The sequence below is a fragment of the Quercus robur genome, chromosome 11 (genome assembly GCF_932294415.1).
Source record: "Quercus robur chromosome 11, dhQueRobu3.1, whole genome shotgun sequence".
NCBI classification, from domain to species: domain Eukaryota; kingdom Viridiplantae; phylum Streptophyta; class Magnoliopsida; order Fagales; family Fagaceae; genus Quercus; species Quercus robur.
In genome coordinates this window covers 51,454,488-51,472,244 of record NC_065544.1, presented here as the reverse complement: position 1 = coordinate 51,472,244, position 17,757 = coordinate 51,454,488, and the positions used below count along the sequence as shown (strand labels likewise).

The following is a 17,757-nucleotide window of genomic DNA, read 5'->3' as shown; positions in this document are numbered from 1 at the left end:
GTGACATAATGAAATTTTACTTACGTTTACTGCTTTTCCCTTCGTAGTGTGACTTGGTCAATGATTATGATTTGCGAATAAGTGAGGGGTATGTAGCTGTTTGCATTACATGGCATAACGATGGTGTTTCGAAGACATTTGCAAATGTTTTAATCAAACTGTGCATGCAATATATTTAGCTTAATAAAGATAAATATCACAATTGACAATTTGACATATTAGGGAAAAAAAAAATTAATAATCCAAGTTTTTGCAGAATTTCAAAACAAAGTTTTTGCACTATTTCAAAAGAAAGTTCCTGCACTGTTTTAAAGTTAATATACTATTTCAAAATATAGCTCCTGCACTAATTTAAAAGCTTTTGCATTATTTCAAAATCAAGTTTCTGATTGCCTACAATAGCAGGCTAAATTGCTATAGTAGAGTTTCGTACATAGAACAATCTTACTGTTTAAAATTAAACTAAATGGCTGGATCAATAATACATTTTCACCATGAATCAAATGAGAGAACAAAATAAAATTGAGTATTACATAAATCGAGCACCCTTGTCTATGATGTCTCCAATGATCAAATTTCACTTCAGGCAAAACAAACACATCTTCTTCTTCTTCTTTTTTTGAGAAACAAACACATCTAAGCAAATAGAAGTGGTAAATAAAAAATAAAAACTGACCCCAAAAATAAATTCATACAACTGATGGGCAGTAATTGGTGTAATACTCCTATATAAGATGATTTATGCCACACCTTGAAACCAAGCAAAAACAATCAGCCACAGCAGCTACTATATGGCCCCTATCTGTGAAAAAGCTCTGCTTCATCAGAAGGAGTCATAACCACCATGTTGGGGGGTCAAGCCATAAAGGTGACATCAAAAGACCCACAATATGTGGTACCATCTGCTCCAACCAGTCCAGCTCTGTCCATTGCAAATCTCACCGGCGATTTCTGCAAATCCACATCATGTACTACCTGTGTATGAACCCAAATCAGTAATATATAATTACCATTACAGGATATCATTTTAGCAAGTTCTCAATTGAACAAAGATAAGGAGAAAGTTAGAGAACTGTTCGGACTTGCCTGGTCAATAGCCCCCTTTGCATGAAATTGCACAGAAAGGTTTAAGGCCTTCACAGGCCAGACCTGCAGCAAAAATGTCATAAAGGTGACATCAAAAAAATTATGATTCTATGCCTAAAAGAAATTAATCATCATACTAGCACACTCGTTTAAATGTACTATCAATTTGCTTATGAAAAAATCTTTTATCTCATTCTCATATCTTGCAGCAAAACAAAATTAAATATCTAGAACAATTAAATAATAGCCTCACTAACTCACAGGAGTTAGATTTCCACATTTTATTTTAAACTTAATGGATGAACCAGCTCCATGGAATTGATTAACATGGTGGGGAGAGTGAAAGAGAGCAGTGACAACATATTCTTTCGTTTATGGGTTTTAGTTGTGGTTCAAGTTCCACTTTAGTTAAAAAAAATGCCACACAAGTCCTCTCGTGTAGGTCGAAACTACCTTTTATTTTAATAGGTGAGGCCCCACACGGCGATTTTGGTAGAGTGGAGGAAACAATGATCGAACTCAGGATCTCATACTCCAATACCATGTTAAATTACCGATTCTCCCGAAAGTTTAAGCTATTGGGATATGATAAATTTAATCATTTAATCAATATTTCTAACAAATATATGCCTAAATCCAAAACCCAGGCTGATACATTAAAGTTGTGGCTGAGTTTTAAAAACATATAATTTTCATGATTGATGTCTAAGATAATCTAAAATTGTATTGGTTTTAGTCTTAGTCTGTATTGAATCTGAGTATAAGTATTTCTTAAAAATTATACTCCCTCTAGCTTGTCCATCTTTTGTTTGGGAGGTCCCACAAAAGATTTCCACATTCTAAAATGAGTTTATAAAATACTATAGCTTTTCAAATTTACCTATAAAGGTTTTGTCTTTTTGGAAAGTTCAAAATGTTTTAAGGATAATTTTGGAAAATTTATGCTTTGTTGTGAAATACAGAAAAAAATGAATGATGATCCCTTAAAAGTTGAGTTTATGAAGATAGAAAATAATATGGGACAGAAGGGAGCATTTGAATTCAAATCATCAGATATTATTATTTTTTAGAATGTTTATCTGATTCAAAATGAAACTCAGACCCCAACCCTTTAAAAGCATAGGTGTTTTTTTTAGCTTTTATGATCACCTTTTCTTAGCTTTTAAAGTAAGACCTTAAGAAAAAGAAAAAAAAAATTATGAGGATACTCTTTTATGTTCATAGTCAAGAAAGTAAGATATAATATAACTCTAGATCACATGCCATGCAGAATAAGGCTAAACTGAGATTACAATGTCTTCACTTGTCAATTTACTTTGATAATTACTAGCATGACGCCTGGTAGTCGACTCTATTAGGCCTGAAATTTGGCCTCTCAAGGTTCAACTCTCCAATTAGGTTCATGAGCGTTTACTGTGATATGATATTGACAAAGATGGTGTGTTTTTATCAGGAGGTACAGATTGGTGATTTGGAGCTCCTCAGGCATGTTGCTAAGCAGCTTTCAAGTACTTTCAATTCAGAGCGGACCCATAATTTGATTGTTAAGCTGTAGCAAAATGTCAAAATAACTAGGCTACGCAACATCAAGCATTTCTTATTCCCATAACTCTCTAACTGATGTTGCAAAGAAGCTGAGACTGGACTCTGTAAAACCCTATTGCTAATGTTGAGAATATTGTATCAAAGGCAATCCAAGATGGGGCTACAATAGATAATGCAAATTTTTGGATGGTATCAAAGGAGACTGAAGACATCTACTCTACAAATGAGCCTCAATTCACATTTAACTCAAGAATCTGTACAAGAGGTTTGTTATATTATTGGTTCAATGAATCATATCATCTTGATCATGAGGATTGTACTGCTTAGAAATGCTTTTTGCAACATATGATTTCTACTCTTTCCAAATAAGTTTCAGTTTGTCTTCTTTATAGTTATTTTATTTTGTTGCATTATATGTTCTCTTGGTTTAGTGTTATTTGAACAGGACTATAGAAAAATTATTTTTTGTTCTTCTCAAATTAGTTGAGCAAGTCCATCTCTTCCGGCTAAAATGCACTGGGCAATTTATATGTTTGTCGCAATTTGAACTATTTTATGTTTTAGAGACTACATTTGTCTTTACTTCGAACATAGTGAAATAATGGATTTGATAAACAATTCAATAAGATGATTTGCATTATGATGGAAAGGTGCAATTCTATGTTAAATATAGCTTTTCTTATGTTCTTTTTTTTTTCTTTTTTCCCTATTTGCATGTATAGCATTCATGTATTGTGGTTTGCTTCTAACAATTTATTCTTTGATTGTAAATCATTAGAAAGCAAGGTAAATGTGTTTCATGTATTTTCTCTTTTGTTTATATCATTCTCCTTTCTTTTCTTCTTCTTTTTTTTTTTTTTTTTTTTTTTTTTTTTTGAGAATTTACATATTTTAATTCGGTAGTCAAAAGTAATTTTGCTGATATTAAAGGAATTGTTCCTTAGTGCCAAATATTTGTTTGAATTGGAAGCCTTAAGGAACAATTTTCATGGACAAGGAGACCTCATTTTTTGGTATATTAATTTTATGTTCAACTTTGTATTACAATACTACCACAAATGATTGACAATTAGTTTGTTTTTTTGATAATTGGTAGATGCCTCACAAATTTTTTTTTTGAGGAAAAGGTAAATGCCTTACAATTGGTATACAACTGAACTGCCCGTACATATATATTAGCCTTATCAATAATAATTTTTACTTTGGTTTTTACCAAATTCTTCATTTTTTTTTTCCTTTTTTTATCTTTCATTCTACAAACTTTTTTTTTTTTTTTAATTTTATTAAAGATAGAATTTCTACTCTAACTTAATCTAAGTATATATGTGTGTGAAGCTCCATCCTGAAAACTTGAACCCCAACTCTTGCCCCCCACACCCCACAAGTACTTATACTTGTGGAGTGACCACCACACCAAAGGTGCGTGGTAGTTCATTCGACAAACTTAGAATGAGAGTAGAAGCAGAGTTATTAATAATCTTCCATGGAAATTAGGCAATGCCTTATAAGGAATAATATAATTATATGCTAACTGATACTTTCCTATGTGTATTGATTACAGCATTAGACCTATAAGATTTTTAAGAACCAAAGCATGAAGTTCCTAAACAAGGGATTATACTATCATTCTTTTGGTCTTTTTTTTTGGATTATATATGTTATTTTAAACTACAAATCTAAATTTTATGACGTTGCGAAGAAATTTGCTTTGTTATTTTCCTCCCTTCAAAATGTGTTAATATATATTACTATGACACTGTATGATGTACTTTTGATGACGTTAAATAAATAAATAAATAACTAGTTTTGATGATTCTATAAAATAAATAAATAAAATACAAAAGAATTATATGATGGGATTCTTTAGAGACAAGTTCTACATGGAACAACCAAGGATCACCGTCAATTGCAAACTTACAAATAAAAAAAAAAAAAAAAAAAAAAAAAATACCAAATAAAAAATCAATGCAAGTCTTATGTTGGGCCATATTTTTGGGCTGAATATAGTGACACTGGACACACATACATTATACTTATTGGACCTTAAGTCTTAAGTCGGTGCAATTTTTTTTTTCTTTTCTTTTAGGGAGTGGATGAATACTTTTGTTTTATACAAGGATGCTTTAGGGTATTTGTTAGTAAATCATTTTTAAATTTTTTTTTATAAAAATAGAAAAAAAAAGTAATTACTATTTTGATAATTTTTTCTATTTCTCATAAATCAAAACTTTTCTAAAATAATTTATTAACATATACTAGCCTTTGAGCACGCGCGTTAAAAACTCTTCTATTTTTTGGGTAAAGATTAATGGGAAAATTACATTTTACCATCCTAAACTATACACTAGATTATACTTTGCACCCTAAACTATCCGATTGCACACTTTGCATCCTAAACTATCACACTTATCACGCTTTGCACCCTAGTGTTATTTTTGCTGTTATATTTAACAGAATCTTGCTACATGTGACAAGCACATGCTTCTTACTTAGGTGGAACAAAGTTAAAAGATTGAAACACCCTTCCTCAAACTCAATTAAAACAAAAACCAATTTTTTTCTTATTTGTTTGGTTTCCCACCGGTTCATCTGCACTCTCCCTCTCTCTAAAATAACACAAAATCTCAGAGTAGGGAGTCACAAAGTCCCTTATTACGGAGCAGGCAGATTTGTTTGCAATTGCATACCCACTCTACTCCCTAAAGAAATTTAACAGATAATTCTTCGCATAATTACGAAGCACCCAAATTTGTTTCCATGCCCTTCCCCTTGAGAAATGTAACCAGATTTGTTTGCATGCCCTCCCCCAGAGAAATGTAACGAATTTCATATATAATATATTGTCCCTTTTTCACCTTATCAATAATTTGGTTTGTTTTGATACAAAAAAACTCGCAGCAAGATCAGTGTTTTGTACGGGATCTAATGTATTTGAGCACTCAGTGGCACCGATTTTAGGATTTTTTTTTTTTTCTTCTTTTCAGGGTGGTTATTAAGAATCTGATGAATTTATCAAAAATAATCATCAAAATCGTTCTAAGGAGAGAACGATAAAAAGAAAAGAAAAAATCAGTCAAGAATTACATCTGTGCATTTTGAACTCTGTGTTTCTCAAGATCACATTTGTGCATTTAAATTTTGCTAACCTGTAATAGAAGATTTGAAAATTTAGACAATTGATTGATGACATGACTATTAATCTTTGATCACTTTAAAATTTTGTAAGCATGAAAAATATACGAAGACAATATAATCTAACGGTAGATTTGACAAAATTCACATCGAATTAAGAAATATAAGGTTGGATTCGAGTTACACCTGACGTAACTCTAAAAAATATTACACTACCCAATAACTTATTACTAAATTTATATTTTGAAAATCCAACCGTTAGATTACATGTTCTATATAGTCTTAACATGTATGCCAATTTTCATGCCAATCGGATGTAATTTACCATTTGATCTATAAATTCATCTTTTATGCATTATTTTAAACCACTAAAACTTGAATATAGATAATTGATTGATTACATAACTATTAATTTTTGATCACCTTGAAATTTTCTAAGCATGAAAAATATACGAAAATAGTGTAATCTAACGATGAATTTGTTAAAATTCATATTGAATTAAGAAATATAAGGTTTGGTTCGAGTTACACCTGGCATAACTCTGAACAATATTACACTACCCAATAACTTATTATTGAATTCATATTTTGAAAATCCAACCGTTGGATTACATGTTTTATATAGTTTTAACATGCATGCCAATTTAAAATAATGCATAAAAGATTTGACAACTCAACTGTTGTGAAAATTTTGTGGTAATTTGTAGTATTGTAATACAATTTGTAATTTTTATTTTGTAAAATTCCTTCCATGATAGACACGTATCCCATCAAGCCACCTTTTACTTTAATTTATTTATTTTTACTTCTCCTTTTTTTTTCTCAACCACACATATCCCATTACCCTTACACTTATATGCTTCTCCTTTCTCATCTTTTAAAATTTTTATGTTCTCCCATATGAAACTCTTGGCTCAACTTCCTTGTCTTCTATTTTTTTTTTTCACAACTTTCTTTTCTAACCAAGTTCGTCTCCTCCTTCATTTCCCCTCCATCAACCCAGTTCGTCTCCCTCAAAAAAAATTTATGTTCTCCCATATGTTCTTATGGGTTTTTTTTTTTTTTTTTTGGATGTACTGATGTTGTTTTTTTGTGAGATGGTTTTATTTTTTATTTTTTTTTGGATGTATTGATGTTAATTGTTTCTTGTGAGATGGTTTTGTTTTTTTGGATCTACTGATACTTTGTTGTTTCCTGAGGATTGTGATTTTAGTTTTTTTTTTTTTAAATATTTTTTTATGTTGGTTGTTTCGTATGAGAGGATTGTGATTTCAATTTTTTCTTTTCTGTAAGATGTTTGGTGTTGTTTTCCTGCGAAAGACACATGAGTTTTCAAATTTTCCTGTATGAGACGCTTTGACTAGGCTTGAGTTGGTGAGAGACGTGAAAAAAGGTATTTTGGTCTCTTTGGTCATTTTTCTTTTTCCTATAAAGCTGACTCACATCTGATAAAAAGACATGTAACTGCAAAAAAGCTGGGTATTAACGGGTAAAGTGCCCGTAAACACAACCCTTTTACTATCTCATTTGTGAATAGTGTTATTTTGGTGAAAATTTCGAAAGTAAGTGCCATTTGGCCAACTTGGCCCTATGTACTCAACTATCTCCTCAATTAACATAAAACAAGAAATTTTAGAGGCCGAATTTTAGAATAGTCCACTATGGTTAGTTCACTCGAATAGACCATCGAACCCATTGAGACTTACCAAAGCCCAACATCTAACCCTTGGCCCATTCCCAACATTAAACTCAAGAGACAAAAAGAAAGAGAGCCCATTCACTTTAATATCAACACTGCACTTTTTATTCAAAGCTCCAATAAGCCAAATCCTTCATTTAAAGGTAGGTACTATTTGCACAATATTTATTAAAAGATATAATTTTTGATAATTTTTTATATTAAATATGTTAAAAAAGTTAAAATTATTTTATTTAAAAAAATTAAAAACTAGATTATTTATTAAAAAAAGTTGAAGACAATAAATAAAAAGTTAAAATTTTTTCAACAATTCCCGAATGTAAATTAGCCATTCAATGTTCACCAAGTTAGCAGAAAATCATATATCATTCTTTTTTTCTTTATTTAATCTCAACATTTCTCTTCTGTTTTATTTTGCAAAAACTATTTCATTTTAAAAAGCAATTGTGTCCAATGTGCAAGTTAGGCACCCCATTCCAATCAAAATTAAATTGACCAAGTGATTTATGAAGAAATCAAATATTTATTATTTTTAAAAACCCCTTAAAAATTAATAATACTTTTATTATTATAATTTTTAAAAAAAGGTCCCTTGTGAACAAAGGCTACCCTTTCCTTGTCCCTCTTAAACGTCCATCTATCAATCTCCCATCACCCAAGAAAGCATATCCCATTTCTTTTCTTCACCTTCTTATCTTTATTCTTCAACCAAAACCAAAAAACAACCAATATTATTATTAATCTTCCAACCAATTACTTAACCAAACAATTCAAGTTATCCTCAACTTTCTTTTCTAAACTTTAAACTAAACCCCAATTGACCAAATTGGTCTCCGGTCCTCAAATCAAACGGCGGTGATAAAATCAATCATCATCACCACCAGCGTAAACACAAGGGTCATTCTCGTCATTTCACACCCCCAGCCCCCGTGCCACCACACTATTTAAACCCAAACATTTCAGACAATTCTGAAAATTACCACTCTGCCCCTCCTCTCACACACACAGAAGAAGAGCCAAAAAGCTTCGTCTCTCTCTTCGCATTTCTCAAAAACGCAGCGTTTAATCCTTCTTCTTCGATTCTCTCTCTGTGTTTCGAATTCTTCGAATTCCAATTAGGTAAAAAATCAATTTCTATTAATCTTTTTTAATTAAATTATATTTAATTTCTCATCTCGTTAAAGATCTTGAATCCAGCTCAATATTGTAGCTTAATTTTTTGAATTCTTGAATTTTTTTTTCACGGTTTTATATTGTTATATATTTGATTAATTTTATGATCGGTGAATTTTTTTTATTTTGAACTGGGCTAGGGTTCTTGGAGCTGTAATTCAATTTGAAAATTTGTTATTTTCTATTAAATTTTTTTTTTTTGTTGATATTAATTGTTGCTGTATTGTATCTGATTCTGATTGATTGGTTTGGATGAGATTGTGAGTTTGTTATTATGTGATGAGTGAATTATAGTGTCTCTGTGTTTTTTGGTTTTATTGATTTTGACATTTAGCTCTGGTTTTGTTGTGAATTTGAATTTTTTGAGATTAGGGTTTGATTATTATCTTTTTAAGGTGACTGGGTATACTTAATCAATGCATTGTTGTGATTATGGTAATTTAAAAAAAAAATGTAATAGCCCTTTGAATTGACAATCAAAGAAGGTTTATTATTGTTAATTTGAGTTATTGAGATTAGGGTTTGATATAAATAATCAATGCATAGGTGTGCTTATGGTTTTTTTTAAAAAAAAAAAAAAAAAAACTTGTGTGATGGCCCTCTGAATTGAGAATCATAGAAGGTTTATTGGCTTTGGCAATTAGCTCTAGTTTCTTTTTCTTTTTTTGTTAATTTGAATTGTGTGAGATTATGGTTTGATAATTAGCTTCAAGGTGAATCAGGATAAATAATCAATGTGCATTAGTGTGCTTATGGTTAAAGAAGAAAATTTTGTGATAACCCTTCAAATTGACAATCAAAGAAGGTTTATTGGCTTTGACATTTGGCTCTAGTTTTGTTGTTAACTTGGAATGGGAGAGATTAGGGTTTGAAAATTAGCTTCAAGGTGACCAAGGATAAATAATCAATGTATTGTTGTGCTCATAGTTTTTATTTTATTTTATTTTTTTTAAACTTTTGTTATAGCCCTCTGATTTGGCAATCAAATAAAGTTTATTGGCTTTGACATTGAGCTCTAGTTTTGTTGTTAATTTGAATTGTATGAGATTGGGGTTTGATAATTAGCTTTAAGTTGACTGAGGATAAATAATCAATGCATTGGTGTGCTTATGGTCTTTAAAAAAAGAAAAGAAAAAACACTTTGTGATAGCCATTTAAATTTACAATTTAAGAAGGTTCATTGGCTTTGACATTTAGCTCTAGTTTTGTTGTTAATTTGAATTGTGTGAGATTAGGGTTTGATAAATAGCTTTAAGGTGACCAAGGAAAGGATAAATAATTAATGCATTGTTGTGCTGTAATAATTATAATAAATAAGAAAGAAAGAAAAAGAAAATTGTTGTAGCCCTCTCAATTGGCAATCAAAGAAGGCTTTTCTCCCCTCTATCCTCTTTGAAATTGCCTACTAAATAATCTGTAAAAACTATATTTGTGCTTAGAGTGTGGAGGTAAGAAATATTAATTGATATCTAGATAATTTCCCAAAATGCAGCAATCAATTTTTTCTGTAGAATGGCTCTGATTTAGGTGGGTGTTTTGTTTCTTAGGGACGAAGCAAAAAGAATTACAAGACCTGAAAAATTATAGTCTCTTTATTTTCTTGATTTCTGCCAGAAAACTGTCATAGTTTTAATCTCTTTTAAGAAAGTCTGTAATATGCCAGTGAACTCTAGCTCAAACAACATCTCCTCCCTTATAAAAGTGAGGTGGAAGCTGAGGTTGTGAGTTCAAGATTTATTGGATGTGTGTGTACTTATCACAACAAAAATAATAATAATAATTGGATGTGTGTGTGTAACAACCATTAAAAAAAGAAAAAAAAGGAAAAATGGAGACAGTAATATGTTGCATCTTGCATGCGGAGGAATTTTTAATTACATGATTTTGGGTTGAATGGCAAGATTGGGAATAGTAGTGTCTTATCTTGTTCTTGTGATTTTTTTTTAGATGGCAAATGAACAGGATGACACTGTCCGTAAAGTTGATGAGCCTGCCACTAGTGCTCATGATAATAATAATTCTTCTAACCAAGGTGGTTCTATGCCAAGTGGGCTTGTTTGTGATCCAAATGTAGATAGTGAAAGCAATGAAGTTTGCACACCTAATGATGCTACCAGTTACAAGCATAACATTCCATATATTTATAGGCAAGATGTTGTGTTGAACAATAGCAAAAATAAAATTGGGATAGTAACTGAAGCTTCTGGGGATACGGATTCAGATAGCAGCATTACTGATGAAGAGGATGATGATGACGGGGATGACGACGATGATGGTGATGAAAATGAGGAAGAAGATGGTGATGGAAATAGTATTTCCAATGGCAATAGTGATTGGGACAGAGGTGGTGGAAAAAGTGGTCCTCTTCTAGCTGATCAGGTTCGAGTACTTTGGATTGATGAAACTGAGTCGACTGAAAATATTCATGATGTAAAAGTTGTTGATCGCGGATTCTTACATGGAGATTTTGTTGCTTCTGCTTCAGACCCAACTGGGCAAGTGGGTGTTGTGGTTGATGTTAATATCTCTGTTGATTTGTTAGCTCCTGATGGATCTACTATACAAGGTGTTTCATCCAAAGACTTGAAACGCGTGAGGGATTTCACTGTGGGTGACTATGTGGTCCTTGGTCCCTGGCTAGGTAGAATTGATGATGTTTTAGATAATGTGACTGTGTTGTTTGATGATGGTTCTGTGTGTAAAGTTTCGAAAGCTGAGCCACTCCGTCTAAAACCAATTTCCAAGAATATCCTTGAAGATGGGCATTTTCCATATTATCCAGGCCAACGTGTAAGGGCCAGTTCTTCATCAGTTTTCAAGAATTCTAGGTGGATATCTGGCTTGTGGAAAGCTACTCGGTTGGAAGGTACCGTTACAAAGGTTACAGTTGGATCAGTTTTTATTTATTGGATAGCATCTGCTGGCTATGGACCTGATTCTTCCACTGCCCCCGCTGAAGAGCAGAGTCCAAAGAACTTAAAACTGTTATCCTGTTTTGCTCATGCAAATTGGCAATTGGGTGACTGGTGTCTTTTTCCATCATTGGCACTTTCATCCTCCAATCCCTTAGACAAAGGTTTATCAAAATTAGAACTTCACGATTCTGCCAACGGAGAATTAGATTTCACTCAAATGGGAAGTGGTTGTGATTCAGAAGAGGTTTCATTGGAGGAATCAACTGGAAATACTGAATCCATGGATCTTGATCCAGTTGCTGCAGTGGATGGAAATGATAAAAATGGTGAAAGAAACGAGCCCGAGTCTAGCTCTTGCGGTAGTTCATTGTCAGTTTCGAAGGAGCCTGTCCATGAATCTTGGCCTCTTCATCGCAAGAAGATCCGTAAAGTTGTGGTTAGGAGGGACAAGAAGGCTCGAAAGAAAGAGGAAAGTTATGAAAGAGCCCTTTTGATTGTCAATTCTAGGACAAAAGTTGATGTGGCATGGCAGGATGGAATGACAGGTTGCAGACTGGATTCAACAAGGTTAATTCCTATTGATAGTCCTGGTGATCATGAATTTGTTGCCGAACAGTATGTGGTGGAGAAGGCCTCTGATGATGGTGATGATGTTGGTGAAGCCAGGCGTGTTGGGGTTGTGAAAAGTGTCAACGCGAAGGAGCGAACTGCCTGTGTGAGGTGGTTAAAGCCAGTTGACCGAGCAGAAGATCCTCGAGAGTTTGACAAGGAGGAAGTTGTAAGCGTCTATGAATTGGAAGGGCATCCAGATTATGATTACTGCTATGGGGATGTAGTTGTTCGATTGTCTCCCGTTTCTGTTCCTGCAGAAACAGCTTCTGGTGTGGACACTGCTGAGGAACCAAAGCATCAAAATGGACCAAATGAGGTTAAACGGGATATGAAAAAGCGCTCAGGAAGTAAGAAAGTTGATGATGCATCTGGAAGTAAAGCTTCTAATAACTTCACAGATCTCTCTTGGGTTGGGAATATAACTGGTCTCAAGAATGGTGATATTGAAGTCACATGGGCAGATGGGATGGTTTCAACGGTATATACTTTCCTAATAATATTCTGCACTTTTTATTACCTTTGTGAACAGAAACTTACATATTCTGTTTCCCTTAGTCTTGTATCTAAAACTGTTCTTCTGATATAAATTTATAATATATTTCCAACACATTTTACCTCTTTGGTGGAAAAGGATGAAAGCTGTTTTATTCCAAATTTCAATGATATTTCATGTAAATTAGAGGTAAAAAAATTTGGTAGCTACATGAAGTGGCTAAATTTGAACAAATGGAGAACTAATAGGTCACCTAAACATCAAGAGAGTATTGGAGATAAGAAAGACACGATACTCTGCATGGTCTCTAGGGTTCCTCGTCATCAAAAAGAAAGTGTCAAAGATAAGTGTAGAAACCTCATGGGAGGTGTCTGATGGTTACTCAAATTGTCTGTTTTGTTGCTCAATAGATGGAGAAGACAATGGAACATGAAATCTCATAATGTGGGTCTGGGATAAAATTGTTGTGATATTTTAACTTTATTTTCTTTCTTTGTTTTATTTGTTTGACTCTAAAAGGCAGCTTAAGGGAGAATCATTTTGTAGTATCTTTTTCTTTTTCTTTCTTTGATAGAGTTTTAATGGTGGTTGATTTGATTATTTCTTCTTTCTTACGCTGTTAGGTTGGACCTCAAGCAATATATGTTGTTGGTCGAGATGATGATGATGAGTCAATGGCTGCTGGGAGTGAAGTTAGTGATGATGCTGCTAGTTGGGAAACGGTAAATGATGATGAGATGGACACCCTTGAGAATGCTCAAGAGGTTTGTTTGGTTTTTTTTCAATATTAGGATTTTTTTTTTCTCGATATTAGGATTGGGAAACAAATATATACTCTTTTTTATTTGGTGTTGGGAATGTCCGATGGCCAAATTGTCCTACCACATGTACTTAATTTATATTCTATTCTTATGGCATGCTTGTAATTTGCTAGTACAAGACCTGTGATTTTCCCAATATTACATGTCTTTTTTTTTTTGAATAAGTGTATGATGCAAGTCAACTATGTTCAGGAAGATGGGCAGCATAATGCCACCGACATTGACATCAACTCTGACCTTGAAGAAAGTGGAGAGAATTCTGGCAAAAATTCAGCATTTTCAGTTCCCTTAGCTGCACTACGATATGTAACAAAACTGGCCACTGGAATTTTCTCACGGGGACAAAAGAATTTAGATCCAAGCTGTTTGGATTCCAAAGTTGAAAGTGAGCTTGAATCCGAGAAGACAATAAAGATTTCTGAGGTAAAAGATCCTAGTGATGAGTCTAGCTCTCAGAAATTAAATGTAATTGATCAATGTGGTATGGAAATTAAAGACGAGGTCACCCCAGAGGCCCAAGAAGTGTTTGAAGCAGCAGAAGCTTTATGTGGCTTAAGTGCTGATTCTGCTGAAGAATCATATCCTCCAGCATGTTCTGATGATGATAATACTTGCAGTTTCAAACACTTTGATACAGCTAAAGATCCCTTGGACCATTATTTCCTTGGCGCATATGGACAGGTAAATGCCTTTTGTTTTTTTAAGTAATAAAATTTTATTGAAGAAAAAAAAGGGGCTAAGCAACACAACATATTGATATCTAAAATTACAAAGAATAAGCGATTCAAAAAAAAGAAAAAAAGTGGCAAAACTAAAACCCCCAAATTCCTTAGCCAGTCAAACAAAGATCTAAAACTCATGGGTTTCAATTGAAGCAATGAGGCTTCGATCCTGTCAAATGTCCTAGAATTAAGATCCCTCCAAATGCACCACATTGAACAATGGGATAGCATTCCACACACCAAAATTTGATGACTCTTATAGCCTCCTCTCCAACAAGCTAAAAGATCCTTCACTGAGTTTGGCATTACACAAGAAACTCCAAATAAGGACCAGAGACCAAATCTTCTTATGTTTGTGGATGTATTATTAAAAATAGATAGGAAGGTTACATAAAAATATTGAGAGCAGTAACTAGGAAGCTGCAATCTTTTTAGGAGGAATGAAAATTTTGAACTTAGAGAATGAATGTTTATCATAGAGAAGGAAAAAAATTGTGTGGTTATGCTTATTTTTATGTTCGTATTTTCATTTTTTTGTTGTATTATTTTGCTTAATTTCTCAATGTTTACCCTTTGACATTTTAAAAAGCATTCAACAACAAAGTTTTTGTTTAAAGTGAATCACTGTATTCTTGCAATATGAATTAATTTAAGCATTTTTATTTTATAATCTGTAATATGTAACTTATTATCTTCTAATGCCCTTCATATTTTTTCAGTTATCACTCTCATGCACACAAGGATTACTTTTGTGTTTTAACATTTTTTCCAATGAATTTCACTTGCAGAATAACAATGGAAGGAGGTGGTTTAAGAAGGTTCAACAAGATTGGAGCATACTACAGAATAACCTCCCTGGTAAGAAATACTTTTGTATATCAAATCATATGCTTGATGAGAGATTTTGACAATCAGGTCCTATTTTAGCAACTTTAGGTTTTAAAGCATCAAAATTCTTAACAGGTACAATCTATGTACGAGTTTATGAAGATCGAATGGATCTCTTAAGGGCAGTTATAGTTGGGGCATATGGGACGCCTTACCAGGATGGCCTCTTCTTCTTTGATTTTCACCTTCCACCAGAGTACCCTGATGTTCCACCAGTAAGATATCCTGATGTTAATATCTAAATTCTATCTTTGGTCTAGAAGCTTTTCGAACTGATTGCTTGAGCCAATCTCAAGACATTTTTGTTGACTTTTAACACTAAATTGGGGTGAATCTATCTATTTTCTGACTTAGTCTGTGATATGCAGTCAGCATACTATCATTCTGGTGGCTGGCGGATAAATCCAAATTTATATGAGGAAGGCAAGGTGTGCCTTAGCCTTTTAAATACATGGACTGGCAAAGGAAATGAAGTCTGGGATCCAAAGTCTTCTAGTATCTTACAAGTGCTAGTTTCACTCCAAGGGTTAGTGCTAAATTCTAAGCCATATTTTAATGAAGCTGGGTATGATAAGCAGATTGGGACAGCTGAAGGAGAGAAAAATTCATTGTCATACAATGAGAATACTTTCTTGCTGAACTGCAAGACAATGATGTATCTTTTAAGGAAGCCACCCAAGGTAGTACATCACATTTCAATATTCTGTTTTACTTTTCATCGGTTTGAATTGCCTTCTTTCTAGTTAATTATCACGGTTATATGCTATTTGCCCAAAATTTTGTCCAAAGTTTGATCTCCACCTTCCCTTCAAGCCACACTTCACACTTGCACCACTTAGCTTCATTTTTTTCTCCTTTTTGTTTTCTTGCTAACCAAGGTGGGGGTTTCATTTCACTTAAATTGGCTTTCCACCTTTGCACCAAATGGCAGTTTTAGTCTCAGTCTTGCTTACCTCAATGCACAGCAGCCTTTTATGCAAAGTATGCATTAGGCATGATATTCTGTGCATTCATGGTGGTGTTGATCAACATGGGAGTGTGATTGGCAAGCTCCCTGATTTGGGTCAGAATCCATTGTTGAGTTTTGTGAACTCTACAATTATATTGCTGACAATCAGCTGTATATTCAATATGTAAACCTTACACATGATAAAGGGATTATATAAAATTAGGTCACAAGGTATTATATAGTCAAATGGTTATGGTATCTTTAATTCCTTCTCATGAAAGATAGTTTTAAATGAACATTTAGATGCTTCCCAAACTGTATCAGTAAAGAAGTACTTTATTTGATGACACTCGCCTTTGCAATCAGCTCACCAACTTAATGTATTGTCTAGGACTTTGAAGAGCTTGTCAAAGACCATTTCAGGAAGCGTGGTTATTACATCCTTAAGGCCTGTGATGCATATATGAAAGGTTATTTAATAGGCTCCCTCACTGAGGATGCCTCTGTAAGCGATAAGAGCAATGCCAATTCAACTTCCGTTGGTTTCAAGCTGATGTTGGCAAAGATAGTGCCAAGACTTTTCTTGGCACTCAGCGAAGTTGGAGTTGATTGTCATGAGTTTAGGCATCTGCAACAGTCTTAAGTCAATTTGGAGGGTCAACCTCCCAACAAATTTATAAAGCAAACAAGGTCAGTCATTTGATTCATTGCTGCTACTTCAGATTTCCAGATACCATCAATGTAAAGGACTTCCATGCTTTATGAATGTTTCATTTACATGACTCATCATCAGAAACCTTTTCTATCTTGTTTGAAAGCCTTGTCTATTTTTAGGAGCAAGGGATATTTGGAGCAAAATGGCTGGATCTCCAATTGCTTTAAAAAATGAAACTTTTCATCGGCTAACACAGTATACTGGGAATGATTGCATTCGTTTGGATTTGGCTCCTAACTTGTTGTGTGGACACTTATTTTTTTGGGAGAATTCTCCCAGATTGCGAAGGCAGTCGGACTTTCCATAAACCTTTTCATTTTTGGTCTTGTGTTGAAAATCAATGAATTGAGAAAGATTTATCCTAGGCCAATCTCCTTGTAAGTTAGTGGTATTGTCTGGTCCTTCTTTATAAGTATAACCATTATCCAAATCCCCCCACCCCCACCCCCACCCCACCTCCCCAAAACCCCATGTGTTGTAACAATTGCAGCAAAAAAAAATCTTCTTTGCCAGAGCTTTTGTTTGTTTATGGGACTCAAAGAATGAAACTAATTGTTTTAACTTTTTAAGTATGTGGTAATCTTTCGTGCAACTTGAGTCACTAGGTCACCTGTTCAATCCAACGGGTCATCAGTGAAAGCACATTCTTCAAGTATGAATTGCCATGAAAGCATGGATTCCTCCCATTTCAAAGGTAAGCTGTAAGCTACCGTACCATCATACCAAAGTACTTAGGAATTGTAGGATGGGAGATTGCATGTGTTTTGATCCTAAAAAACACAGCTCTGTGGTGTGAATGCACAAAATATATACACGGCTCTTTCTCTGGCTTTATAGGAGATTTCTTGGTTTTAAATATTGTTGACAACTTTAATTTGTGCCCCCATAGTACATCCCCAATGTACTCGGCTTGGCACTTTTTCTATTATTAATAATATTCTTACGTTACTTATCAAAAAAAAAAAATATTGTTGACAACTTGACATATCACCATACTTTGGTACGAT

At 33.5% G+C, this 17,757-nt stretch overlaps 1 protein-coding gene across 3 annotated transcripts; it reads left to right on the top strand.

Moving 5' to 3' along the window:
* The first annotated feature begins 8,422 nt into the window (after window positions 1-8,422).
* On the top strand, window positions 8,423-17,319 carry LOC126707252 (probable ubiquitin-conjugating enzyme E2 23). 3 transcript variants are annotated; one of them, XM_050406840.1, is made up of 9 exons: window positions 8,423-8,581; window positions 10,583-12,640; window positions 13,279-13,419; window positions 13,669-14,157; window positions 14,987-15,056; window positions 15,162-15,301; window positions 15,455-15,766; window positions 16,427-16,725; window positions 16,870-17,319. In XM_050406840.1, the coding sequence occupies exons 2-8, from the start codon at window positions 10,583-10,585 to the stop codon at window positions 16,676-16,678; spliced, it is 3,462 nt and encodes a 1,153-aa protein (XP_050262797.1). In that variant the 5' UTR covers window positions 8,423-8,581; the 3' UTR covers window positions 16,679-16,725; window positions 16,870-17,319. The 3 variants fall into 3 exon arrangements, with proteins under 3 accessions (XP_050262797.1, XP_050262799.1, XP_050262796.1); XM_050406842.1 differs by having other exon boundaries at window positions 13,279-13,377; window positions 16,427-17,114; XM_050406839.1 differs by having other exon boundaries at window positions 16,427-17,114.
* The last annotated feature ends 438 nt before the right edge of the window (window positions 17,320-17,757 follow it).

Excerpts from the sequence above, each read along its gene's own strand:
- LOC126707252 (XM_050406840.1), top strand. The coding sequence starts at position 10,583 with ATGGCAAATGAACAGGATGACACTGTCCGTAAAGTTGATGAGCCTGCC. Across the intron at positions 15,057-15,161 it reads ACTACAGAATAACCTCCCTG|GTACAATCTATGTACGAGTT; the intron begins GTAAGAAATACT and ends AATTCTTAACAG. Across the intron at positions 15,302-15,454 it reads AGTACCCTGATGTTCCACCA|TCAGCATACTATCATTCTGG; the intron begins GTAAGATATCCT and ends TGTGATATGCAG.